We start from the raw sequence: 23,827 nt of genomic DNA on the forward strand, positions 1-23,827 counted from the left end.
TTCTTTAGACCAAATAATATATTGATAATTAACTCATGAATTAATAATGAAGCAGTCACCAGCTGCAGCCCAAGGGCTAAGAAGACTTTCCTTCAGCCCGACACAGTGCTATTGGTCATTCACTTTGCATTCCCTGCGAGGAAAGCTGAACCTTGGACTGAAACTGGAGAGGCTATGGAGATATATACAGGGCTAGATATAGTCAGGGGCAGGGCAGAGGACAGAGGGAGAGAGACCGGGCAGGCATGAGAAGGGGAACAAGCTAAATTCAGACAGTGATACATGCTGGGCAGAGGGTGATGCTAATCTTAGCTCTTTCTCAGAGGTGAGAAGAGGGGTCTGTCTATATTTGCTGCCATAAATAAGCATACTGACACAGTTTCAAAAGGCCCTTTGGGCAGCAGCCAACCGTTAAGGCCAGCTTGGCCGTGCTGATTATTCTTAGATGGTGGTGAACAGAGTGAGTAGGGTGACAATGCCTATAAACTGATCTGCTTATTACACTTTCCTTTGAAAAGAGTTAAAGGTGTAAGTGTGTGGACCAAGTGGTGCTCTTATCACGGCCAGTGAATTTACAGCCACAGCAAGAGATGGGACCAGGTGCAACGCTACCTAAAGGCCTTTTGTGGGGGTTGGGGATTCTGGCTGTATTTGGTCTCAGAGTCTGTGACAGACACTGACACCTGTGGGTTTATTGGTCTAACAGCTTATATTGAATGCCCACTGGAAACAGAAAATGCCTAAAAACAGCCGTGTCAGGCAAAGTGTTGTGTCAGACTGCAAAAATGAAATGTTTTATCATGTCAAGCACACACATGTGAAAACAAAATCAAATTCACATGAATCCGTGGATACACACACAGCTTATGTTCAGCTTCAGTGTAGTTCTTGCCGTTTGGATGACTTATCGCCACCTGCTGGTGAACTGAAAGTAGTGAAAGCTGTTGAAGAATACATAAGATGCAAATCTCAGCACTTTGTATTTTGGTCGTGTCTGGACAAAACCCCAGCCACTAAATCATAGACATCTGTCTATCTTAAGATATATAAATAAATAAATCTAATCTCACACTCAACACTAAAATATTGAATTAACTGCCTCTTTGGAATTTTTTCCAACCAGTGCCTCAAACTTTCTGAGAAAGACAGCGTCCGATTGAGAAGACAATTTATGTGATGCGATAAAGGCGTACATTAAGTGATTTTCTGTTCAAGCTGAGGTTGAAGGTATATACACAGGAGACTATTTTTGGCACACTGACATTACACACACACTGAAATATGAGCTAACTTAAAACGCAGAAGAGGCACCTCAGGTAATGTTTTGTTCTGCTACCTGGCCTTCAGTGAGACCTATTCGAAGCCAGAGACATGAGAATTTGAGAACATGCCAGTAAAGTGATGACCTTCTTTATTTCACTTTGATCTTCTGTACAGGTCTACTGCTATATTTATACACACTTCTCCAACTGAAACAAAATAAATTGCAAAAAAAGCATCAAGTCTCAACATCCTTGACATTACATCATATGGATGAGGTGGACAATGAAATAAATAACACACATTCCAAACGTGCGCACGCACACACACACACACACACACACATACACTCACACAGAGGGTTTGTGGGAGAGGAAATGGGTTGAGGGTTGAGGGAAGAAAGCAAAATGACATATATAACATCACAGAAGAAACTCAGATTTGCACACATGCAAAAATACCCACACATACACCCAGGCACGTGTGTGCAGAAACACACCTTACAAAGAAACACAGGAGCACATGAAACCAAAGGCACTGCCAGCAGGAACAGCTTGGGTTTTGGGTGGTGGCGTTCAAAAACATAAAATAGGTTTGGGTTTACTGAGAAGCATGTGCTTATGGACAACAGGCCTCATTTATCAGTATTTCTCTCATATTAAATAAAAGATGAATGTGAAATGAAAATGTTTACACTAAATGCTTTGGTTAAATCCATTCATTTTATGGTACATGCATGTCAAATATCTCTTCCAAAACAACGTAATTTGCAGTTATAATGTATTATATTACATGTGCAATGCATGTTTCAGTACTGGATGAGTGAGGCCCAAAGAGGGTTGACGACACACTCATAAAACCCTATTCACATCATTCTCATTGCAAGTACATGCATGCACACACTCTCTCACACACACACACAAACCAGCAGGAATGATACCGAAAGAATATTAATACTCATCATAATAACAACAAAGTTAAACCTTTTCTCTTTTTCCAGTGTCTACATGATACATATGCATTGCAAACACATCATTGGTACATCAGAGCCATTATCATGAATTATATATATATATTATATATATATATTTGTTTCTTTTTTGGGTGGAAGGTGGAGAGATAAAAGAGCCATAGAGTGACCTGCACCTATATGTGCAAAAAAAAAAAAAAAAAAAATAGAAAAAAGAAAAATACACCTCCTTTAAATATATAAACTTCCATATCCTTTTAAAAACCTTTCAATAGATCTGTCCCTCTAAACTTTGGTGTAAAAATCCTCTCACATTCAAATGCAACCCATACACAATAAAAGCATCAGATCACTCTTACAGTAAAGTGTAAAGTCTGTAAAGGTATGTGGCTTGCCTTGTTTGGTAGGCTTCATCTGCAGGTACGAGTTCGTGCAATGTTGGAAAGATCGGGATTTAGGGAGGGAAGATGAAATCACAGCCAACATCTGAGGAGATGTTACAGTGTGTGAGGGGAGGACTGCAAACTGGGTTGGACTAAAATTTCTGTCAGTGAAGCATCCTGACAGTATGTTTTCACATGACTATAAAAGGGGAAAATAAAATGATTGGGACAAAAACGGGTGAGATTGTGGACAAAGTGGGCTCAAAATGGGGTAGCATAAGGGTAGAACGTCTTTCCTCCTTTCATTTGCTTAACATGTGCTCCCTGAGAAAGATCAGAGAATGGATCTCGCTTTCTTATCTTTCCATTTTCTAGCATCCAAAGAGAAATGCAGCCTTCTGCCTTCAACCCTAACTCTAAACCTCATAAATCCACACATTTTATATTCCAGCAGGAAAAAAAAAATCTGGTGATAACTTTACACTCCAATTCCAATAATATAAAGAACACTTGGACATGATTGTCTTTCCATCCCAAAGAGATGCTGAGAGAAGTTATCATGCCTTCTGTTTTACTTCTAACTCTATGTGCAGGGGGATGAGCTGAGAGACACTCATGCATAAGTAACACTTGCAGTAGCAGTAGCAGCAGTAGCAGAAGAAGAAGAAGAAGAAGAAATGTTTAAAAACACCACTGGTTGATATCAGTCCCAAATTATACTTCAAGTCGGAGGAGTTTCAGCTCTTGCTGGGATGTTCCTGTGTGTATGTCCTTGGCAACGAAAGCACTTCTTGTCCAATGGGCTAGCAGACCACACACCCTGTAGCCGCTCACGTCGCTTTCAACCCCTCGTTCTCTCCTCAGGGAGTGGATGTATGTATGATGGTGGAGTAGCGGCTGGTTTGGGGGTGGGGGTGGGTTGTATGTGTCCTGAGAAGGGGTATGCATTTGTGTGTGGATGTACTTTATGTTTGGGTGTATATGTGGCGGGTGGAGACAAGTTCAGCTCCGGCTCCAGTCTCTAAATAGACTGCGGGTGTTGAGGGGTTGAAGGATCAGTCTCTTCCTGGGCTGAGGTCATAAGGTAACAGGTGAGGGGTCAGGGGTCATGTTGTTGTAGGGCCTGTTGTAGTTTCTGTCGGTACACGGCGTATTTTTGCTCCACTGCCCGTACACGCTCAGCTTCCTCTTTCTCCAGTATTACCAGGAAATTTTGTAGTTCAGGGACAGAGAATGCATGCCACTGTCAGAGGAAGGGTAAAAAAACAGACCATTATATCATTGCAAAAAAAAAGTTGACTTCTATGATTGCTTGTCAAGAGAGGCATCGCCTCAGCAGTCTCTGTAATTCCAATTTCACCCCAAACTTTGAATTACAAGACAAATGAAGTATGTCAAATGTGAGAATATACATGAATATAAGTGTGTGCTTTCTCACCTCCACTTCCCCAGTTTCATTTTCCTTAAGGACAAAACTAAGCTGCTCAGGGTCGGGTCCTGCTATCAACCTCAGAAGAAGAGGATGCTCACCCAGAGGAAGCTTCTGGAAGAGATCTGAAGATAAAAAAAAAAGCACAAAGAAAAACACATCATTCAGTGCTGTCTATTATTCATGTTTTCTCCAAAGGAGCTAGTAAGCTAGCATCTTTTTCTCACCCTGTCCGTCGCGGTGTGTTTGCCGGTACAAAGCAAACTTGCGGGGATTGTCTAACACCATGAACTTCTTTAGCAAGCCCTGGATGACTTCACTGGTGGTGGTCAGAGAGCTGATGTGGAGCTGTTTCGCACAGTTACTTGGTAGGTAGAAGGATGTTCTCTTGTCATTCGGCACACATTCCGTCCCTTCCTGGCACTCTGACTGCGCTTGATTGCAGCTACCCGTCTGCTTAGATGCTCCCTCTGGGGCCACCGGCTCCATGGAGAAGACTGTGACTGGTCGATTGAGCCTCAGGTGGACCTTAATGAAGCCTGTGTAGGATCCATCTGAAGCCTAGAACACATAGAGAAAAATCTGGGTATGTACCACCACCACAGCACTGGAAAGGAGTACAGTATGAGATTCTTTCATGACACTTTTAAAAACATAGTTATTTGAATTGGATGAGATGGTTAATACAGCTCTTATCTCTGTATGGTAAATATGATAATGCTATCAGCAAGTGGTTAGATAGCTTAGCATGGTTAAATAGCAGTTAGCCTGGCTGTGCCTAAAGGTCAGCCAAGAAAGAAACTGACACATAACACCTCAAGTAACCAAATAGTCCTTCATTTTCACTCACTTCAGTTTTTGTATAGATTAAAAAATTATACGGTGTTAATAAGTGAGCTTTAGAGGTGCTAGTATTTTGCTACTTTTGGACAGAGCCAGCTTAGCCATTTTTCCCAGTTTCCAGTCTTTATGCTAAGATAAGCTAACATGCTGGTTGCTGTCTCTTCACCTCTTTCACATTTGTTACTTTTCATTCCAATAAAAATCCACAAATTTGAAACTGTATTTTCCTCTTGTGGATATCAAAATTAAATTCCAATCAGTTCAATCCTCCTTTGGTCTTCCTCACATTGATATGCAACCTTTGTTTGCTTTCCTTCATTCTTTTGTATAATCACGTGCTACATTACATCCCAGTTCAGTTTCCTGTCTCTCTTCATCAAAGTGAGGAAGCTGTAAAATGTACTGTTGGTTTGACATAATACAATACAATACAATACAATACATTCACTAGCTACAGGTTTACAAAACTCACCATCTTCATGCCATTTTCAGAGACTTGAGTGTTGTACTGTTCTATCCTTGTCCGCACCTCTTTCTCCGACAGGTCCTGGGTTCCCCCCTCCTCTTCCTCTTTTGCTTCATTCTGCTGTAAAGCAGATAAAGAAGGGGTGTCAGTGTTAAAATATCAGAGTACTGGCAGTACCAGGGTTTTATTTTATCCAGCAGATGGTGCTGCTTCCACCACAAGAACGGATGCTCCATGTTGCTCTGCTCAAGTTTATGAATCAGTATCTGAACACAGAAACCCTTCCACTCTGCAATCTTTTAAAGAAAACTGGACCGTCTGCCTGACAGGAATACCAGGTATTACGTGGGTCATTTCCTGCACTCTGGTCTCGCACTCGACAGCAACTACTTGTGACAACACCCACTTCTCCTATCCTCCATCTTTGCCAACCTTAGCAAGAAAAGCTGCTCTTCTGACGGAGGCTGAAGAGCAGACATTACACTATCGCTTCCTATGCAGCTCTACATGACGAGAGGAAATGTTGTGAATGGAGCAAATCACACGTTCAGCATCACAGCACGAGTTTATTGACAGCATTGCTTCCCTCTCATCCTTACTCACATCCCTCTGTGAATAGAGAGAGAGAGAGAAAGAGAAAGAGAGGGAGGGAAGACGCAATGAAGGGGAAGCAAAGAGAGGGATGCAGTGAAAGAGGCGAGTAAGGGGGTAAGGAATGATGAAAGAGTGGCTGCTGAGCCAGCCTTAGCAACACAGAGTTTGACTGGGTTATTTTTAGTACAGTGGGATGCATCCTCTCCGTCTCACAATAGCATTTTTTCCTTTCTCCTGTTCGTTTGTATTTTCCAGGGCAGAGAAAGAGAGTCAGTGTGTGAAAGAAAGAGATTGAAACAGAGAGAGAGCTAGAGAGAGGGAATGGAGGGCAAGAAGCATTTATGTAGGGGAGTCCTCAGGTTGTGTGAAGAAATCACTGTTTCATTCAGCAGAGATTCACTACACAACACATACACACACACATAGCACAAGTGCTGCTGAGCTCATCATGGCTGACATTCAGCAAAAAGAGCTGACAATATTATAACATTTAAAACTTTCAAGGCTGATGTTTGGGGAAGGACACCAGGACAGAACTGTGTGTGTTTGAATGTGTCCATGTGTTCTTTTTGTCGCTGCCTTTGTCGCCTCCACGCTTATCATCAGCCACTCCTCTGGGTAATTATGGTCCTTCTACCATGGTAAATGCCCAGGATACTGTGAAAGAGCAGCTGATGCTATTATGGTCAATGAACGCCCCAAAATGACTGAAAAATCTAATTATGTCGCATTTGAATATTAAGAGTTTATAGCCCTGATCCTGTAACCTCACAGACTGATTAAGAGTCACCGAGTGGACTGATCTAATTACATTCATATGAGAACAAAAACAAAACAAAACATACATTTAATAAAACTTGGGAGGATAAACATTGAGTTCCTGGGTTAAAAAGCAATTCTGAGGAATATGGCGGAGTTGAATTGCATCTAAAATTCCTCAGAGTGAAAAGAATCTCACAGGAATTCCTGTGTTTGTATATGAGTTTCTATCAGAGTCAATCAGAGGCGCTGCCCTCCCTTTCTGCATACCAGTGAGAGTGGACAGGGGACAAAAGAGCAGGATAATAGAGCAGTTTCCGCCCCTGAGAGTTCCACAAAGTCCAGGGACACTGCCCCGATTGGACCAAGTCATGACAGACAAGACAGAGAAACAGAGAAACCGAGAAACATGAACCCTAAGAAGGTTTGTGCAGTCCATGGCTGCATGAAGACACACTTACATAGACAAAAGCATTCAGACACACCTCTTTATGGGGTGCCTTTTCAGGGGTTGGGCTCGGCTCCTTACTTCCAGTGAAGGGAAACCTTCAGCATAAGATATTTTGGACAATGCTATGCTTCCAACTTTGTAACAACAGTTTGTCCTGACCTCAACCCCATCAAACACCTTTGGGATGAACTGGAACAGAGATTGTGAACCAGGCCTTTTGGTCCAACATCAGTGTGTGACCTCACAAATGCTCTACTGCATGAATGGGCAAAAAAAAGCCTTCACAGAGGAGTGGAAGCTGTTATAGCTGCAAAGCTGTCTGTGTATTCTGAATCTCATTAAAGTCCCTGTTAGTGTAATGGTTATTTATCCCAGTACTTTTGTCTATATAGTGTACATACACTTTCTGTGGAACCAGCACCTTGGACAACTTGATTGTGATGTGATGAAAAATATGAAAATCATTTACGTTCACTCTGAAAGTCATTGATTACTGAGCTCTGTTTTAACTGGTTTGTATAACATGCGTGACACTGCACAATGTATGGTAAAAAGAGTGATCTTGTGCTTTTATTTAATGGTCAGCACGGTCATTAACATAACAATAGTCGTTAGTATAATAAAGATATGCAGCCAGGTTTATCTTTAGAACTTTTCTGGGTACTTTACTGTTTTCCAGATGTTCACATTATGTGGAGACATAACACATTATCTTATTGCGAGTTATCTTAGCACCTTATTCTTTAAATGATGTCTAAACTGTCTCATACACCAGACTATCAGATTTTGTTGCATTTAGTGCTTTTATTAATTCTTATTTTGATGTTTAACTTTTGTTCAACACACAGAGTGCAGACCAGGCCAAAAACACACCTGATGACACAGGTGACCAAATATGACAATTAAAGGTAAAACAGCAGCGTCTGTGTGCCCACTGGATGATTTGTCACTGTGTTGTTAATAACAATATTACAGGTGACAGCTCCAGGGCATTTAATCCAGTTTAACGGTGTGATTCAGATAGATGTAAACCAGCTTACGGGTGTAAGATATCTAGGACTCTTACATAAGGGTCACACACACACACACACATGTACACAAGCCATACAGACACACACACACACACACACCCCTTAGGGTGACATGAGTAAGTGTTGATGCTCTCACTCTGATGAGATCAGACAAGAGAGGTCACACGACCGCTGCAAAGGTGTCAGTATTAAACGGTGCACCAAACCTGTCTGCTTTTTTGTTATGCTGAACTTACCCTTGACTTTGTCTTTGAAACCTGAATGTGTGTGTGTGTTTATGTGTGTCTAAGTGACATCATGATCTTCAGGTAACACTGGACTCTACCACTCTACTGGGTCTACAATTACAACTGGCCAAAACTGAAGATATGAAAAGAACTGTCAGAGCTAAACTAACAATACCCAAATAGTATAGAACAAAAAATGTGAACAGAATTCATTTACAAATGAACATGCGCACGCACACACGCGCACACACACACTGATAACAGCTTGTGTCAGCACAGCGCTCAAGTATCGAGTAGTACAATCAAGAACACCCACGCTGATTCTATTTCACAGCTCAGAGGCTGCTGTGTACCAGCACTGCCAGCAGTACACACACACGCGCACACGCAGACAATGGTGAAAAGCCTCTGACCCTTTACATACATATATGTATTTTTATAATTAACATACTACATTATTTAAATAGAAGACTACATGTAAAGTTTCTGTGTTCAGGGCTCCATTTAAGCACAAGCAGCAAAACATAGTTCAGTATCAGAAGGAATTGTATGCATTGATGATGAAAGACGTATGTCTGAAAAGTACTGGAGTGTTGGTGTAACGTTGAAGTACGGTGTTATACTGTATGAATTTTATAGTGCTGATCACCAATGGTGATGTAGCTCATTTATTTTCACTGCATCAAAAAACAGACCAGAATAAAATGAGTATACTGCCTTATCATCACACACACACACACACACACACAAACACATATTAAAGATGGTTGGCTAATCTGGAGCAAAAGGCTCAGCTCTGGAAATAATTCATAAAGAAAAGAGGAGCTGAACTCCCTTCCACTGTTTGGGTTAATGTAAGCCCGTACATAAATGCACACGTGCACGGAAGAAGACTGAACACGGTGACACATTTTTAATTCATTGCACTCAAAACATGATAAGAACTATATTCACAGAATGCCCCACAGATATTTTGCATATCTCCTTTTCATATTCAAACACAGGAAAAAAATACAGGACACTTCACTGCAGGGCTGCCAGAGGATACAATTTAATCACTATCGAGGATGTAGAGAAATTCCCTCTCATATGTATGGCTGACTGTGCTGCTGTACTGTATGTCAAACCATTTTCACTGGCTGGGTACAGCCAGAGAAATCAGGCTCCATCAGCTGTCAGTTTCTGTGGTAGCAGCCCGGACAAACTAACCCCAATACCCTTCTGTCTGAGCAAGCCTAACTCCACAGTGACAACACAGCTGGTCAATTATTCAGAGATCAGACCTTGTCCAAGTCAGATACCAAAGGCCCTGCCAGGACAAGGCCAGCAAGAAGAGGGCTGAGCATGTTTTACATGAATGCAAATGTCTGTGTCGTTTGAAACATGTCCTCTCTTGCAACGAGAAACACTTTCTTCTTTTCTGCAATAAAAAAATAATTCAGCCACCCTCTGTGCATCGTGAGACGGGACAGGCTAATACCGATATCTCATAATTACCTGCTTCGCATGGCTGGAACCGATAAAATACTTATTAACCTCAAATTTTTCCACTTCCACCAAGAAAGGCTAAGATGCAGTTTCTCTGAAAGAGTAAATAAAACACCTGCACTGCAAGTGATATTGTGTATACTGCAATTATACTATGATATTATTATGACATTATAAATGTGAGAAGTAATAGCATGTACAGTAGGCCAAAACCAAATCTCAGGAAGTGTGTACCAACTGCCAACAAAACCATAGGTTGCTATGGTAACTAGGGAAATAGTTCACTACATCATAAGCACACGCACACACGCACACACGTACACACACACACACACAGTCAAGGCTTCTGTAGAAACAAAGTTGATACGCTTGTGCCTCTCCCACGCACTGTAGAGAAGAAGCTTCTATGGAGGACTAGCATCAATAACTCTGCTAAAATACAGAAAAACACATTGTCTGTGTCCGCTGAGATGAAACCACACGGCTTTCAGTCCTCACTTTCCAAAGCATGTTTTCAGAGTGTGATGTTAAATCTACACCAGCCACTCACATGATAAATGAGCTGGCAAAAGACATGAAGGCCATTGAACAATACTCAAGGACCTGGTAGATCGATGTGACACAACAGATGTATGACGGTAACCCATTGTTCCACTTTCAAACACGCTCATACACACTAAAAGGCCCACCTAAACATGCACCAGCACCACTTCCTCTTTGCACTTCTGCTTTTCAGTGGCATGTTTTTTTTTTGTATAAGTGACAGTTTGGTTCCCAGATCAGCTCAAACACTGACTGATCTGAATTTGTCTTATTTTTAAAGTTTCATCTGTCGTTGTGAGTGTTGCCATGATTCTGTACCTTAGCTGCTTGCCTGGGCTTGCGGAAGAACGAGGTCTTGGCTGTGAAGAAGCTGAAGTCTTCGCTCTCATCATCCAGGCTGCAGTACCCGCTGCTCATGCTGTTACTGCTGGTCATGGAGGGGGTCAGCACTGTATTGACAGTCATGGAGAGGTCCAGAGATGGCCTCCGCCACCAGCGCAGCACTGGGAAGGCACGTTCACAGCTTGAGGAAGTGCTGTTATTTTAGTTTTTTCCTTTTTCAAAAAATGCAGTTTCGATGTGTCGCTCAGCCACAGAGTCTGAACGCATCTAACTGTCTCTCACCCACCGAGAAAAAGTCAGCGATGCTCTGCTGATGCATCCAGAGAGATTAAGTCCCACCTGTGAGGGTGAGACAGGTGAACTCGGCTCAGATTCTTCGCTTCGCGTGCTACTGGAGTGGGGACCAGGAAATCCGAGAACGAGCACAGACGTGTCACTTCCTCCTGTATATACGCTCTGATGCCGGTGTCACAGACACGCACACACCATACAGTTTATCCACCTGGTCATTTGCAGCTAAAAACATACATGCACATACACAGCATGTAACCATCTCTCTCTCACACAGACACACACAGGCACACGCTGGCGTCCTGGAGTCAGTTTACAGGTCGGTTTCAAGTTAACCCTGCTCACCTGAGAGCCCCCGTTATGCCTGCAAACAAATACTCATAAATGCCATGCACGCAATACCACATCCTGCTTAGAACAGCTAAGTCTCGGTCGCGGCGGCAGCTCAGTTCTGATGGCATTTGAGAGTATGAGCATCCATCAGTCCCTGGAGTCCAGAGTAAACGGTGAACAGAAGATCTCTTGGCGTTCACAGACCCTAAACCGCTTCCCCTCTCCTCTTCACTCAGTTGCTTTGGCAATACTACCCCAGAGACAGATGCCTCCCACTCAGCCTCACTCTCTCTCTCTCTCTCTCTCTTACGCCCTCCCTCCCTCCATCTCCACCTCTCCTGTCTCTGTTTGTGTGTCTCTGCACCCGCTTTTGCTCCCTCACTCTCTTGCAGCCTTGCTCAACCATCTGTGGTCGAGTGTGTTATCAGCCTGCAAGCACCCTCCCCCTTCTCCCTCCACCCTCTCTCTCTCTCTCTCTCTCTCTCTGTCTCTCTCTCTCTTCCTGCAAGCAACTGCACTCTGCAAAGCATGGCCACTTCCTCTGACAGAGAGAGAGAGAGAGAGAGAGATGGTGGTGGGGGGAGAGCGCACTGGTAAGTGGGAAAAGAGAAACGCTGATGAGTGAGAGATATGAAGGCTCACAGCTCCTGTTTTACATACGTAAGAGCAGCAGTGACAGGAAGCAGCAGACAGACTGGGGAAGATGGCTGCTCTTCAGGTCCAGTTCCGCTGCAGCATGCATTGGTTCACCAGAAGCCACCACAACCACTGTCAACATGTAGCTTTTATGTAGGACCATGTAGAGCCAATGCATTGACACTCAAACCGGCTGGAGACCGATACACACACACACACAAAGAAAACAAAAAAAAAAAAACACACACAGACAGTTGTGGTACCATCACTGGTTTGTTGGTGGAGGGGAGGATTCACTCTCAGTGCTTAAAGTGAGATTAGCAAATTAATGAGTGGTTGGCCTCTGGATAGAGATTATAGTGACCTCTAACCTTAAACTGGCCCTACAATCTGCCCTCTGACTCCAGCTGTGACCCCCTTGTCAAAAAGCAGCTAATGTCACTGCTGAGATTGATAGCACACGCACATCTGTGACTGTCTGCACCTGCCTTTTTTTGTGTGTAATACGATTCTAAAATGTACCCAGATATGATTAGAGGTAAACCTATATGCCACAGGAGGTCTGCAGCATGCAGGGACAGTGTGTCACCCTTTCATCTGGTGTCTTTCTGTCAGGTTTCGACTGAGCCGAAGACCGATTACCTGCAGCCCTGCTCCTCGCTTCCATCAGTGTAATCACTAAGGGAGAAAGGTGGTGTGGAGGGGGGTGGGATGCTGCACACACAGACACACAGATACACACACACACACACACACACTGAACAACACTCTTGCTGGCTTCGAGTCGATGAAGCCTGATCACTGTGCTGCATGTATGCGCTTATTGGGGGTAAAAGGGGATCAATATCTGCTGATGCACATGCAATAAGGACCTGTAAAGATAGAGAGCAAAGAACATGCATCCACACACACTCAAACACACACCCACAGCTATAAAACAGAGGAAAAGGGGAGAAAGAGGACTGCAGGAAATCAACTGTCATATCTCCTCTTATCTGCTGTACTAGTTTATCCTATGAACCAAAAATGAGAGTGGAAAACCCTCCAAGACAGATATCATCAACGCTCACTTAGTTCTGACTTTCAGCTCATTATCTTTAACTGCACAGTCATTAAACTCACAGGGAACTAGCATGCGCGCTAAAGCTAAAAATTACTCTATGAAAAAAAGACTGTATGTAAAGCGATAAGCTATTATTTTGTTCAAACAGATGTGAAATATTAAAAGAAATAAGGCACACCTGAACTGTAGGTTGAGCAGTTGCTGCTTGGTAAAATGAGTTATCCCCCCACCCCCCACCCACATGCCCGCCCTGATTCTCACCATTCCCATCAACATGTTTGAGGGTAGCATGATTGTGTATTTGTATTACACTCTCTAGAAGCAGAGTACTATGTGGCAAACTACCAGGGCTCTAATTTTATGTTATCGGCCCCCCGGGCATTGAGAGGCTGCCAACATTCTGCTGCAGGCCTGTGGGGTTATCCAGCTTTCTCTCGTGCATGATATGTGCATGAAAGTCTGTGGATCACATTGCGTGGGTGACTAAGGCTGGGATGCCAAGAGTAGCATGCGGGCTCACGCACACACATACACACATGCACAGTGGGCAAAGCACTATTTTGAGGATGAATAATTACATACATACATAATATAAAATTACTGTATCACTGGATGGTCTGTGGGTCGTACAGTATTACAGTATGAAAAAGATTTCCAGTTTAGCTTGATGCAACTCTACTGAAATATATTCCACGAGCAAACACAACAACTGAGAATAGTTTGAGCCAACGCGGCTATGTCACAGTGAAGCTCCCTACAGAGAATAGTGATTAACCTAATTAGTTTGCATTCATATTAGAGCAGCTGAGGAAGTGAGGACTTTAGGATTCACCACTGACTGAATAAATCAAACCCGTACTACAGAGGAGAGACGACAGAGAAACTCGGGGAGGCCACGAGAGCGACAGAGCAGGCATGGGAGAGAAGGAGACGCATCAGATGCTAAGGTGATGCAGTTTATTCTGTTCTGGGAACGTTACGTGACCAAAAAAAAAGCAAATAAGCACACACATGAATAAATTCCTAAGTAGACAGACGGGGGGGAGGAAAGGACAGCATGTTGTGAAGGAGGTGGATGGTTATGTAAAAGTGTGGGCTTTGAGAGCTGCTGCAGGATGAACCCTGCCGTTACCCAATCGTGACTCACGAACACCTCTGCAAAATAACTCGCAAAAAGAGTTCAACACAGCCAATCTCGGATGAATGTGTGTGTGCCCCGAAAAATACCAAAAAATAGTTCTTCACTGTGTTTTCTTTACGCTTGACTCACCTTGTGTTGAGGCGCTGCGGAGGAGCAGTGGCTTCTGGGAGGTGGAGCTTGCTCGGGCTCTCTGTCCCTCCGGTTGCAGTCCAGTTGGACCTTCCTCTCACACTCCAGGTGACAGGTGTAGCTGCAGTCTGATGAGCACAGGAACACATTAATAAGAGAAAAGACAGAACCACTCACACAAAAAGAGAGGATAAAACTCCATGAAGGATCGAACTAACGCTGTGACCTACGCTTCCTGTTATAGAGTGAAATGCTGATTAGCTCCCTGTAAGTGTGTGAGTTTGAAATGAAGAAGATGGCCCAATTTTGGTTTCATCAAACATGCACAATCATGCAAACAGTTCCTTTGCACAGGAAATTAGCTCCATCTAGTGGCCAAGGCCAGAGACCTACAAGCTAGTGGACTGCAGCACTGTTTATTAACATACATGTTTGTGTGTAGAGTGACCGAGTGCATCTCATTTACCCATCCGATTGCAGGAAACCTTTTGATAAGACCAAATGTTAAAATATGATATTTTCTGGTGCAGACACATTATACAGTCTATCATACCGTATAAGGTCCCGCAAAGACCTTTTTAGAAACAAAAACACAATGTAATGCAGACACACTGTATCATAACAATCAATGCATAAGGCCCTTTTACACATTCAAGGTCAACAAAATGTACTGGTACAGCAGCCTTGGTATGGACAACTTACATCTTACTACTCAGCTAGAAAAGGATTTAGGTACTTTCCCCAAAACCTCCCAAAATAGTCCTCTGTTCTTTGATTATTTTGTGAATTCCACATATGACAGCCTCCATCTTCATTGTGGCCAGAGGCTTCTCCACCGAGACGCATAGCCACACTTCTAACTTCGTTACTGATGAGATAAATCATGCTAAAGAAAACAGACCATAGTTTGGGGGGGGGGGACTCTGAGTCAGATGCTTTTTATGGTCCCCAAACAGAAAAGCTTCCTAAATAAACCAGTAAACATAAAATTTCCACCATGTTGATTTCTGTTCCACCTTTGCACCTCTGCACTCAGTGCTGAATGAGTGAGCTGAGCTGCGCCTCTCTGGTTTTCTGCCTACTGATATTAATGGCTCAGCCTGTATCCCACTAAGAGAGTCACCGCTGTGTCTCTCGTACTCAGCATCAGCACTGTTACCACGGCAACAAGCCTCTCAATGACCACTGTAAGAAAAAGAAGTGCTCTACTTACATGAAGTCACTGCGAGAAGACTTTTTTCTAGTTATTCATTAGCTATACAGCTCAGATTAATCACCAGGGACTTTCATGCCTGCCGTTGGCATTGCTCCATATACTTGGCATTGGATTGGAAAATAATACATCTGATTACTGAAGCAGGGAAAAGGAGGAGGACATGAGTGATTTTAAATTGTTTTCAGGGTTAAATAGGGCACACTAAAATTTTATCTCAGCACTGCTGGAAAAAAAAAATAAAATTATTAATTCAGAGGCAATAAAAATGTTGGCTATGCTAATGCCTTTTAAAGCAATAAACCAATGTCCATAGATGGACATATTTGTTTATCTCTCAGCAAAAGAGCCAGCTTCAGGTGAGAGTAAAAGGCTTTGATGATACCCGACTGCTCTGCCCACAGCAACCCAACATTCAGTTAGAACACTGTTATAAACTGGTGCGGATTCTTCCCATCTCCCTACTTCTTACTATATTATACAATAAATACTCTGTTTGATTGTCATGTTTTCCCTTTGGTTTACAGCACAAAGACGGAGAAGGACAAGTGAGACAGATAGACAGTGGACAGATAATTAAGTGAAGTAGGAGCTGAACCCCCCCCCCCAAAAAAGATCTGATTGTAGATTTGCCGCTGGAGGAAAGAGTAAATGGGGGAAAGACGGCGCTTACTGACATGAGGGAAAAGTCTAGCAAACAGGAATGTTCAGATAAAGGAAACTTTGTTCATGACACTTTAGAGGTCACTGCAATAAGAGAGACAGAGACAGATGGAAGTGTGTGTGTGTGTGAGAGAGAGAGTGTGTTAGAGAGACAGGTTGGTAGTGGGAAAAGCTGCAATGCCTTGCTGACAGGAGGGATGTGTTGGGGAAAGAGAAGAGTTCAGATAAGGGATGCTCAGCTCATGACAGTTCAGAGGTCACTGCAGAAAGAGTGAAAGAAAGGAAGCACACGGGAGGGAAGAGAAAAACTCCCATCCTGTCCTGCCCTTGTACATTAACTGCATCCACACTTACTCTGGAATACAAACTGCACCTCCACTTCCATATTTGGCCACACTATAAAGAAATACTCAATATTTTGGTTTAAGGACGGATCCCTGAATGGAGTTGCCACCAGCGGGCGACTGGACACAGTGGGGGAGACCTAGCTAGACCTTGTCCCTTTGCATAAACCCCACAAAACAGCTTTTGTTACACAGCTAGCTGTTTCCAGTCTCAGTGCTAAGCTAAGCTAGCCAGCTGTTAGAAGAGACAGCATAGTTACTTTATAAGGAGTGGTATTGATCAGGAAATGCATCTCTCAACCCTCGGCAAGAAAGCAGAATTAATATATTTGTCCAAAATGTCAAATGTTTCCCTCAAAGCTGCACTGTAGATGCTTGCATTCATTACTGCTCAAAAGTGCAACAAGTGGTCAAAAACTCCACGGGTCATTTTTAAATTTCCTCTGCCATCATTCCCAAGGCAGAAATCAGTGCTTTAAATTGAGTTGGGGTTGCTCAGAGGAGACTCTGGCTTCTCCAGGGTCTCTCCCCTGATAAATGTTCTGAGGACAGGAATTACTGCTGGGTGAGCCGAAAGGAAAATGGGAGGAACAGTGAGATCTCCCCGTTTCACACCCAGAGTCAGACACACCCACTGTCAGCAAGTCACGGTTCACGTAGGATCCAGATCATTCCCACACTGATAAGACACACTGTCCGTCTCTCACTCACACTGTACACACACACAAGGCAATCAGCATTTTGGGATTTTGTGCTGTCCGAAACTGACAGACATAAATAAACAAAACACCGTTATGATTTTGTGAGCGTATTTTTGCTGACGTCCTTGTGAAAATATCTCAAGTCTGACACCTTGTTTAACACCTTAAACAAAGCCCAGGGTTTGGACTTAAACAGGAATAGGTGTTATTGTAAAGGTACATGCTTCTGCTTTCAGTAGAATCAAGGCCATTAAACGTTAAACTCAAGTGATTCAGGCTTTTTCTTGGATGTATGCATATGAGGTGTGTGCCTGCTTTCGCGCAGGTGTGACTGTGTGTGCAGCCCTCGTATTAGGTGTACCTCCTTGAGATGCTGTACCGTGCACATAAGAATGCTAATGAGCAGGTGGAGGAACCGCTGCAATCATCCCGAGACCCAGGAGGGCTCTGAAGGTTACGCAGGCATGCTGACACAGGCACAATCACAGAGACTCGCGAGGGCCAAGAACAAAAGTGAAACCAAGAGAAGAGGGGCAGTCAGCAAGGAGGACTATTTTTCTTGTGTGAGAGATGTATGAATGCTGCAGACAAAACACATCACTGTGATCTATGTTAGGACTTGCAGGGATTTCCCCTTTTGGTTTTCTGTGGAAAGCACTTTGTTGCATAGAATATCAAATGGGGAAGCTGCTTTAACTTGAAGACGGCGGAGGTCAGTTCCTCTCTGCTGGAGAAGTTGTGTCCACTTATGGGAACTCGACGACAGGTTTTGTTAGATTCATTCACTGCTAGACCTTTTTCGTGCCATTTAACCTTCACAATCATCTTCAAACGAGGCTGAGAACTGCCTTTTCATCCCTACATTTGCTTTCTCTTCTTAAAAGTCCGTGCTGAACAAGGGAAAAGAGTCTTTGTGTGTTCTGGTCCCTTTGCCTGTAAAGTGCAAGTCACACATAAAAAAGAATTTGTCTCATTGGACTCTTTTAAAAGCGTTGAAGGCCAGCTGATCCAGCTGTCAGTGCTCACAGAGCATTTTGTTTGATTGGCCTTTTAAGATACTTTGTCTATTCTTTTCAGTTCCTTTCAGCAGTTTAAACTTGATCTTCATTAATCCACTTTATATTTTAGGGGGATTTTAATAAGTTATTATGGTTTGCTTTTCCATTGTTGCAATATCCTATCAATTCTCATATTATCTTTTCACATTTTACCTTTTGTCAGAATTATATGTTTTCTAACTATGTGTATGCACGTGCTGCTGCCAGGTTTGCCAGATTCAACATCCTGTTAAAGACATGAAATGTCTGAAAGGCATTTCCTGCTTAAATAAAGTTATTAAAAAAATTAGACACTTTGATGACAGTGAACACACATAAAAGCACACCTGCGGGAAGGGGAAAGGACACCAAGAGATGACTGTAATGAAGAACAGCCGTAAACACTAATCGGCCTCCTGTTCCTCTTGTACAGAGCCAGGGAGTCTACAGTCTGCGTGTGTTGTCTCAACAAGAAGAAGGGCTGTGGTGTTATATGTCTTCACGGTAGGCTGGCCTCGGTCGCTCCTCCACGGCAGGAGCTGCGTGCACAAACTCGCCTCTTTGTCTCTTGTCCCATCATTCCAGTCTGACCGCCTTTATACTGATGCCACCTCCAGACAGAGCGGGGCGATGATGCAGACAGACAGAGATGGAGAAAGAGACAGCACTAGGAAACTCCATCAACGCAGTAGAGAGAGAGATGGGACAGCTCAGATACAGTACAGCATGTAAAGATCTGTGTGTGTGGTGGCTGCGTTACCTTCCACTGCTGCACTTGGGTCGATAATACGAGCCGCGAGGGAAGACAGAAAAGGAGGAGCTTCTGTTGCAGCGTGTTAAACGGCGAGAAGTCTGCTCTCAAAAGAGGACATTCAAAATGTCTTGAGTGATAGATTTCCAAGGTCATGTTCCTCTTTTCTATCTCCTAAAATCTCAGTGTTCTTTTTGTCTCTTTCCACTCCTATTGTTCTCAGAAGTCCACGCAGCCATTAAACTGTCCCATTTCTGCATCATCTCCTGTAACATTTTAGAAGACTGGGGATGTGGGTGGATTGTTTTTTCAGCGAGGCGGTGGGTGTGTGACAGACAGGGGAGGATAAAGACACAGATTAGCAGGTCATGGAGGATGTCTGCATGGCACCAGATAGAGACATTGGAAATATTGTATTTACTCCTTGTCTGGGTGAGGGGGGGGGGAGTAAGTCGGGGTAAGGCAGCTATAATGTAGGGGTGAGGATATTAACACGGTCTCTAATGAACCTAAAGCGAGCTCTGCAGGCCTTACAGAGGAATTAAGAGCAGCTTTGGGGTCTTTGGGGGGATTTAGCCAGTCTGATCCCATCATAGCTCATTTAGTGCAGTTATACATTTTCTCCAACTGTGCGGCTAATGCACGCGCGTACACACACACACACACACACACACCATGCCACTCATATTCATCTTGTTTTTCATCCCACCTTCCACGATTATAAAATTACACCTTTGTCCTCTCGCACTGTCATTCAACAAGCTTCCAGGACACACATTTCGTGTGCTGATCTTCCAGACATGACCAAACAAGTCTCTCCTAACCTAAATCCAATCTGCCCCTGTTTGACATCTGTGTGTACTTCTGAGCAAACAATAGTTTCGCACTTGATGCTGACATTCTTTATCTCCGTCACCCCAGCATCTCTGTCTTCCCCTCCTTCAGTTCGCCATCTGTCAAGCTACAGACGCTCCTTTAATTAACCAAACAAGAGAAAATCTAGGCTTCAGTTGTTTTCTTTTTAGTTTCTTGAAGGCTTACTCTGTCCAGTGAGCTGCAAATAGATACAGCGAAATGCTTAATGAGAATATTAATTTTCTATTAATTCAGGTCCAGTTCCCTCAAATTCAAGGATCAAACACAACATAATTTGAGTCAAGATTAACTGCTGTTACATTCACTCTCATGCGCGCATTCGACTGTCACGCGACAGCGGTCACACATGCAGTCTACTTCCTAATGTCAAGCAAAAAAACAACAACATGAAAATAACTTATATACACTATATGCTTTCACGCACTTTCAATTATGCTTTTTGTCTATTTTCAAAAACTTTCAAGGGTTTTTTTTCTCCATACAAACTTGATTGAAGGTTCTGTGGGAATGTTGCACAGTCTGAGGTCTGAGGTATCCTGACGTTTAGGCCCTAGCATGAGTCAGGCTCCAAAACCACTGGATCCTGCATTTCCCGTAATGCAATCTGATTTCAGCATTTTGTTCGACCAGCCACGCTTGACAAATGTCTCCATCTTTTGAGCTCCATATTTGTAAGACAGACCCTCTGTGTTAAAAGTTTTTAGTCTCCAAGCGCTCAAACCGAGATAACCTCAGATTTTAGCAAGCTCAATGAGAGCCAAAGAAGACATTATATAACTGTGCTCAAAGGTTAAGTAACACTCTTCGTGATGAGTTAACTGGCTTTTATGTGTCACACTGGGACACAGTTTTGCCTCATTTTTAAATACATACAAACCCTTACAGTCTATATTCAGCAGTTTAGAGGATCTAAGAGGAATTTCCAGAGAACACCATTTTGACTTGGACAGATGATAACAATAAATAGAAGAAGCAAAAAAAGAGGAACTGTGGAATCTTGATTCAACCACTTCCTTCTAATGAAGATCAACTGGGTTTTCTCACAGGGAACACCATCTAAAAATACTCATTATCAGTCTACGGCAGCTTGTGCTGTTGCTGCTGTTTCTGAAGCTTTTGAGGCTGCAGCATGACGTCACTCAGGTGGAGTGCTGAGCTCCTGATGAGCAGCTCCCTGAGTCATGTTTCATCAGGGTCTTATCAGGCTTACACAGGAGGGGGCACACACACACACACACACACACACACACACAAAAGGGCTGAAGTAACATCTTTTCCTTTTACTTAGCTGTCAGTCTTTTGCTGTGCATGAATCAATAATTCTGCAGCACTCTGCCATTTTGCTCCCTGTCTTTTTTTTTCTTTTACTCCAGTCACACTTTGTGCTAATGTTACATTATGTATTCATCACCCAGTCTCCCCCCAAAAAAACTGCATTAGCCAGTCCTCTGTTTGGAGAAAACATTGGAAAAATCAATACTGCGCAGCCTCCAGCGAGCTCAATCTTATCTCAAATTCCTACTAACAAATATGTAAGTCAATATGATAATTCAGTTGGGCAGGCTTTTCTCGACAGTTCGAAACTGTAATGGTTTTCTGTGCTCGTGTGTGTGTGTGTAGCAAGAATAAACTGTGGACCTAACTGCTTTCATCTGACCTGTTTACAGGACGGTCATTTACAACGAAACTGCAGCCTGCGTCCTCACTGTTCTCACACAGTCTTACACACACAGACTCTATGTGCTCTTACACAAAAGCGAGGGGGGGATAGGTCAGCCAATTGGGGGTGGGTGTATAGACAAAGAGTAAAAGGGCTTGAGGGCATTGCAGTTCACAGATAGACAGACTGATGCACACAATACCCAAATATTTTGGCCCACAGCCTGCCTTCAAAGCCAACCCGGCGCAACCTGTCGACTCATCATCTCTCCCTTTTTTCCAAAATATTCTACCTCTATCACCACCAACGTGTTTAGGATTCAACAAATTGCAGTTTTTGCTACTTGTGCACACTCCATTCCCCTCTCCATACCTGAGGTGGTGAGCAGAGATCCATTAGAGGATGATCGTCGGAGAATCCGCAGGCTGTCACTCCACGAGCGGGACTTGGGCAGTCTCTTCAGGAGGCGCCCCAGCCGGCGCGACACCTGTCCGAAACAGGCGCTGCCAACCTCCCCCTCCGAATCGCCCCTGACCTCCTCCAGATGCAGCGACACCTGGCCGAGAAACGTCCTGCCCGCCCCGATGCCTTTAGCTCCCCCTGACCTGACCCCTGCCCCCACTTCCCCCTTTGCTTCCTCCCGCCCAGGTACGAGAGGTGCTATCTGTGCCATGGATGGAGCATGGTGGCACCACCCGGCCGGCACCGTCCTGTGCGAATAACCTTCGCTGGCCCTCCTGTCCTGCCCTCGGCTGGTCCTGTCCCCCTGAGGACTGCCCCAGCGCCAGCCCCCCCAGTTCCCCCCTCTGCCATCCCAGCGCAGCCACTCTGCCACCGGTGCCACGCTCCGAATAAACAGCCCCCTCTCCACTCGCTCTGCCACCCCTCCACCTGTACTCCTCACACACTCCCTAATGCTCTCACCTCTCCGCTTGCCTCACACTTTTTGTCTCTGGTCTGCACCTGACCGGACTTCCTCGCACCTCAGCGTATGGACATGAGCACCGAATCTCTGCTGCACAACTAGTTCCTCTCCAACGTCTCTCTGTTATCAGTGCGCCCTCATCCTCTCTCTCCCTCTCTCCCTCTGTCTCTACTGCAGCACCCACACACTCTGCAGTAACAAACAGCCAGCTTAAAGAGACAGAGACCCCCCTCGCAATCCTGACGTCTCCGTTCAATTCTCTCCCCTCTTTCCAGCAACAGGAGCCTTTCTCATCTTTCCTTTCGTTCAATGGCAGATTGTACACATTTCATTCAGCATTAGCAGACATGAAAGGACCCCCATACAACAGAGCAGAAACATCACAGACCGCTGCAGAGGAGGCTGCTGAATCTTCCTTGATGTGAAACCCCGCAGGCTGCTTAAGGGGAAGTGAGTCAGCCATCCCTTCTAACCCCACAACAGTGGCATATCATGTCAGTGCGAAGGACATGCATCACCTCAAGTGTGTGTGCGTGTGGGCTGAGGTGACGCGCAGTCAGTTTGTTAGAAATATGCACTGTGAAAGATGTAGAGAGAGAGAGGGAGAGAGACAGAGAGAGACAGACACAGAGAGAGAGAGAGAGAGAGAGAGAGTGAGAGAGAGAGAGAGAGCTGCTGGGAGTTCTCCTGCCCTACTTCTAAAACTGAAAAGTTTGTAGGAACAGGATGTGCTCACCAGTTTCATACACAAGCGTATGACACAATCGTGAGAAATGCCACAAGACGGTTATTCTCTGATGTCACCTTTATTGTCACTGCAGCACAGAGGATGACGTTATGTGTTGTTTTTTTTATTGAAAATCCCAAAGTTGCTCGTCAACCAACGCGTGCTTAAGAACGTCTCTTCGTCTCGTCCTTTCTGCCCAAGCCACCTCTTCCTCTGCAGTCCTCCCGTCACTATCCACCAAGGGCGACCTAAATATAGCCTGGTTGAAAATCCCCACCGTTCTGCCATACATACAGCTGAGCAGGACTGAGGAGAGTACAAAACAGCACGCAGGTCTTTCGGCAAAAACAAAACCCCTTTTCTTGTCACTTCCTTTTTTTTTTAAAAGGTCAAGGTCAAATAAGGGTAAGCAGCGGACGGCTGGGTGCCTTTCCATGAATGCTGTTTGTTACTCAGAAACCGAACAAAAATACAGTAGACGAGAAGTGTGATTTGATGGACATCTTCCATAGCTTTTTTTCTATATTCAGTGCAGCTTTGTACTCAGATTC

At 44.0% G+C, this 23,827-nt stretch overlaps 1 protein-coding gene across 4 annotated transcripts in view; it reads right to left on the reverse strand.

The window, feature by feature from the left end:
- Positions 1-1,394: 1,394 nt before the first annotated feature.
- rassf5 (Ras association domain family member 5) overlaps positions 1,395-23,827 on the reverse strand; it is a 28,149-nt gene continuing 5,716 nt past the window's right edge. Inside the window, exons 2-6 of one of the 4 annotated variants that reach the window (XM_046384169.1) lie at positions 14,380-14,507; positions 5,358-5,468; positions 4,270-4,603; positions 4,052-4,167; positions 1,395-3,856 (exon numbers count right to left, since the gene is read on the reverse strand). In XM_046384169.1, coding sequence (XP_046240125.1) covers positions 3,713-3,856; positions 4,052-4,167; positions 4,270-4,603; positions 5,358-5,468; positions 14,380-14,507 — 833 coding nt within the window. In that variant the 3' untranslated portion in view covers positions 1,395-3,712. Of the gene's footprint in view, positions 3,857-4,051; positions 4,168-4,269; positions 4,604-5,357; positions 5,472-10,762; positions 11,713-14,379; positions 14,508-23,827 lie in introns of those variants that run through there. The other 3 variants (XM_046384168.1, XM_046384171.1, XM_046384170.1) reach the window with 3 other exon arrangements.

Source organism: Scatophagus argus, chromosome 3, assembly GCF_020382885.2.
Source record: "Scatophagus argus isolate fScaArg1 chromosome 3, fScaArg1.pri, whole genome shotgun sequence".
Taxonomy (NCBI): Eukaryota; Metazoa; Chordata; class Actinopteri; family Scatophagidae; genus Scatophagus; species Scatophagus argus.